Source organism: Herpailurus yagouaroundi, unplaced genomic scaffold (assembly GCF_014898765.1).
Source record: "Herpailurus yagouaroundi ecotype Mexico unplaced genomic scaffold, PumYag 217, whole genome shotgun sequence".
NCBI classification, from domain to species: domain Eukaryota; kingdom Metazoa; phylum Chordata; class Mammalia; order Carnivora; family Felidae; genus Herpailurus; species Herpailurus yagouaroundi.
Window position 1 is genome coordinate 5,086,464 of NW_024412448.1, and position 2,048 is coordinate 5,088,511.

A 2,048-nucleotide genomic window follows, 5' to 3' on the forward strand; every position below is an offset into this window, starting at 1 on the left:
CCCCTCCCCCGTGCCCCCCAGGGACCCCGGCTCCAGCCTGTGTCTCCCCACCCCTCCCCCTCCCCCCCCCCCCTCCCCCCGGACCCCGGCTGCAGCATGTGTTCCCCCCTTCCCCTTCCCCGTGCCCCCCAGGGACCCCGGCTCCAGCCCACGGCCCACCTCCCGTGCACCTCCTCCAGCTCCGCCTGCTTCTCCCGGGTCAGCTGCTCCAGCTGGGCCCTGGCCTGCCGGGTCTCCTCCTCGGAGGCTGCCAGGCGGTCGGCGAACTCCTGGCGGAGCACCTCGGCCAGTCCGCTCCGCTCGCTGACCAGCTGCTCGTTCACCTGGGCCGGCACAGGGCGGGTGTGAGCGGGGACCCGGATGCACTGGGGCCGCCCGCCCGCCCCTGCCCGCCCCGCTCACCGCCGCCGCGTCGGCCAGCTCCCTCTCCTTCTGCCGCACCAGGCCCTGCAGACGCAAGTTCTCCCCCTCGGCCTCCCCAAGGCGCCCCTTCAGCTCCGCACACCGTTCCTGCAGCTTCCGCTCCGACTGCTCCAGCTCCGAGAGCTCCGTCTCGTACTTGTCCCGGATGCGCCTGACGCTGGGGGGCCGACAGGGCAGGGTCAGGGGGCTCTGGGGCCGCGGGGCCGCGCCGGGGCCGCCGGGAGAAGGCCTCACCGGCTCTCGGCGGCCCGCTCGCTCTCCTCCCTGGCGCGCGTCATGTCTGCCTCCAGCCGGCGGATGACCAGCTCGATCTCCTCATCCCGGCCTCTCCGGATTTCTTCCCTCAGCTCCCGTTCCCGGGTCAGCAGCCACGCCTCCTGGGGGGCGCACGGGGCTTGGTGGGGCTGGCCACGTCCCCCCCGGGGGGGGGGGGGGGGGGGGGGGGGGGGGGGGGCGGCCCCCCCGGGCGCCCCCCCCCCCCCCCCCCCCCCCCCGTACTCGGCAGCTCACACGGTGGATCTTCGGACCCAGGGCGACCCAGGACGGGACAGAGCAGGGGCACACGTGGGAACATTAGCGGTGCAGCCAGAGTCTGCTGCCAGACCCAGACCCGCCAGGGTCAAAGGAGGGACCAGATCCTGGTTCTGAGAACAGGAAGGGACACCTCCAGGCCTGGCGAGCGAAGGCCCAGACGGGGCAGGCCTTTGGAAGGCAATCTGGAAACTCAGGTCAGGTTTCACACCACGCGGCCTCTGACCCAGCTGCCCACATCTGCAAACACATCCCACAAATACAGTGGCCGCTGTGCACAGCTACGGGGCACGCAGGGAGGCTGCTTGGCGCCTCATGTGTGGCCCTGTGCACCTGTCCACCACAGCCTCCTTCCGGGACGAGTGAGCCTGGTGGCACAGTCCGTGCCTGTGGAAGGCACTGGAAGATAAGGGGGGAGACCGCCTCCTAAGTGTTCCCCTTTTGCTCGCTGGCTGAGTGTTAACCCTGAGAGCAGCCAGCTGGAGGGCAGGGGCGAGGAACAGCCTCCTCTGACGTCAGCCGGGTCTGCCCCCCCCCCAACCTCTCCCGCCTCCTGGCGACGCACTCAGGTATTGCACACGCACACTAGCACAATGCCACCGACCCCTGAGCTGCCCGACTGTGACACCGTGACACCGGCAACCCTGCCCTCGGCGGGGCCACGGAAGCACGGAACCCCATGCCGCCTGCTCTGGTGTCCGGGGTGCGGGGCAGGAAGAAACACCGTGGCTTCCCGCTCCCCACCTCCTTCTTGGCACAACTGGCCTCCCACATCTGTCGCTCCACCTCCAGCTGGTCCTTCAGGGCCTTCATCTCCATCTGGGGGGGGGGGGCGACACAGTGAGAACAGGCATTGAAGCCCCGCCCCCCCAGGGCCAGCTGGGCTGAGCGTGTGCAGGGGAGCAGGGGAGACGGTCTGCAGGATCTGCCCAGCTCCCCAAGTGGCCGCCATACTGGCAGGTGGGGTCAGGCACGGATAGTGACCCTGACACGGTGCCCCCACGGCCCTGCAGCGGCTGACGGGGTGGGGATGCGGCGCCGGAGCGCGGGGGCGGGGGCTGCGGAACGTAGGGAAGAGGGGAGGGACGAGGGGG

General features: G+C 71.0%; 1 protein-coding gene across 9 annotated transcripts in view; it reads right to left on the reverse strand.

Annotated features, from left to right (window-relative positions):
- Positions 1-2,048, reverse strand: part of CEP131 (centrosomal protein 131) — a 19,700-nt gene that overhangs the window by 1,039 nt on the left and 16,613 nt on the right. For all 9 annotated transcript variants that reach the window (XM_040456642.1, XM_040456638.1, XM_040456635.1 and 6 more), the window contains 4 exons: positions 1,699-1,773; positions 658-800; positions 403-580; positions 160-323 (listed from right to left, as the gene is read on the reverse strand). In XM_040456642.1, coding sequence (XP_040312576.1) covers positions 160-323; positions 403-580; positions 658-800; positions 1,699-1,773 — 560 coding nt within the window. The remainder of the gene's footprint in view (positions 1-159; positions 324-402; positions 581-657; positions 801-1,698; positions 1,774-2,048) is intronic.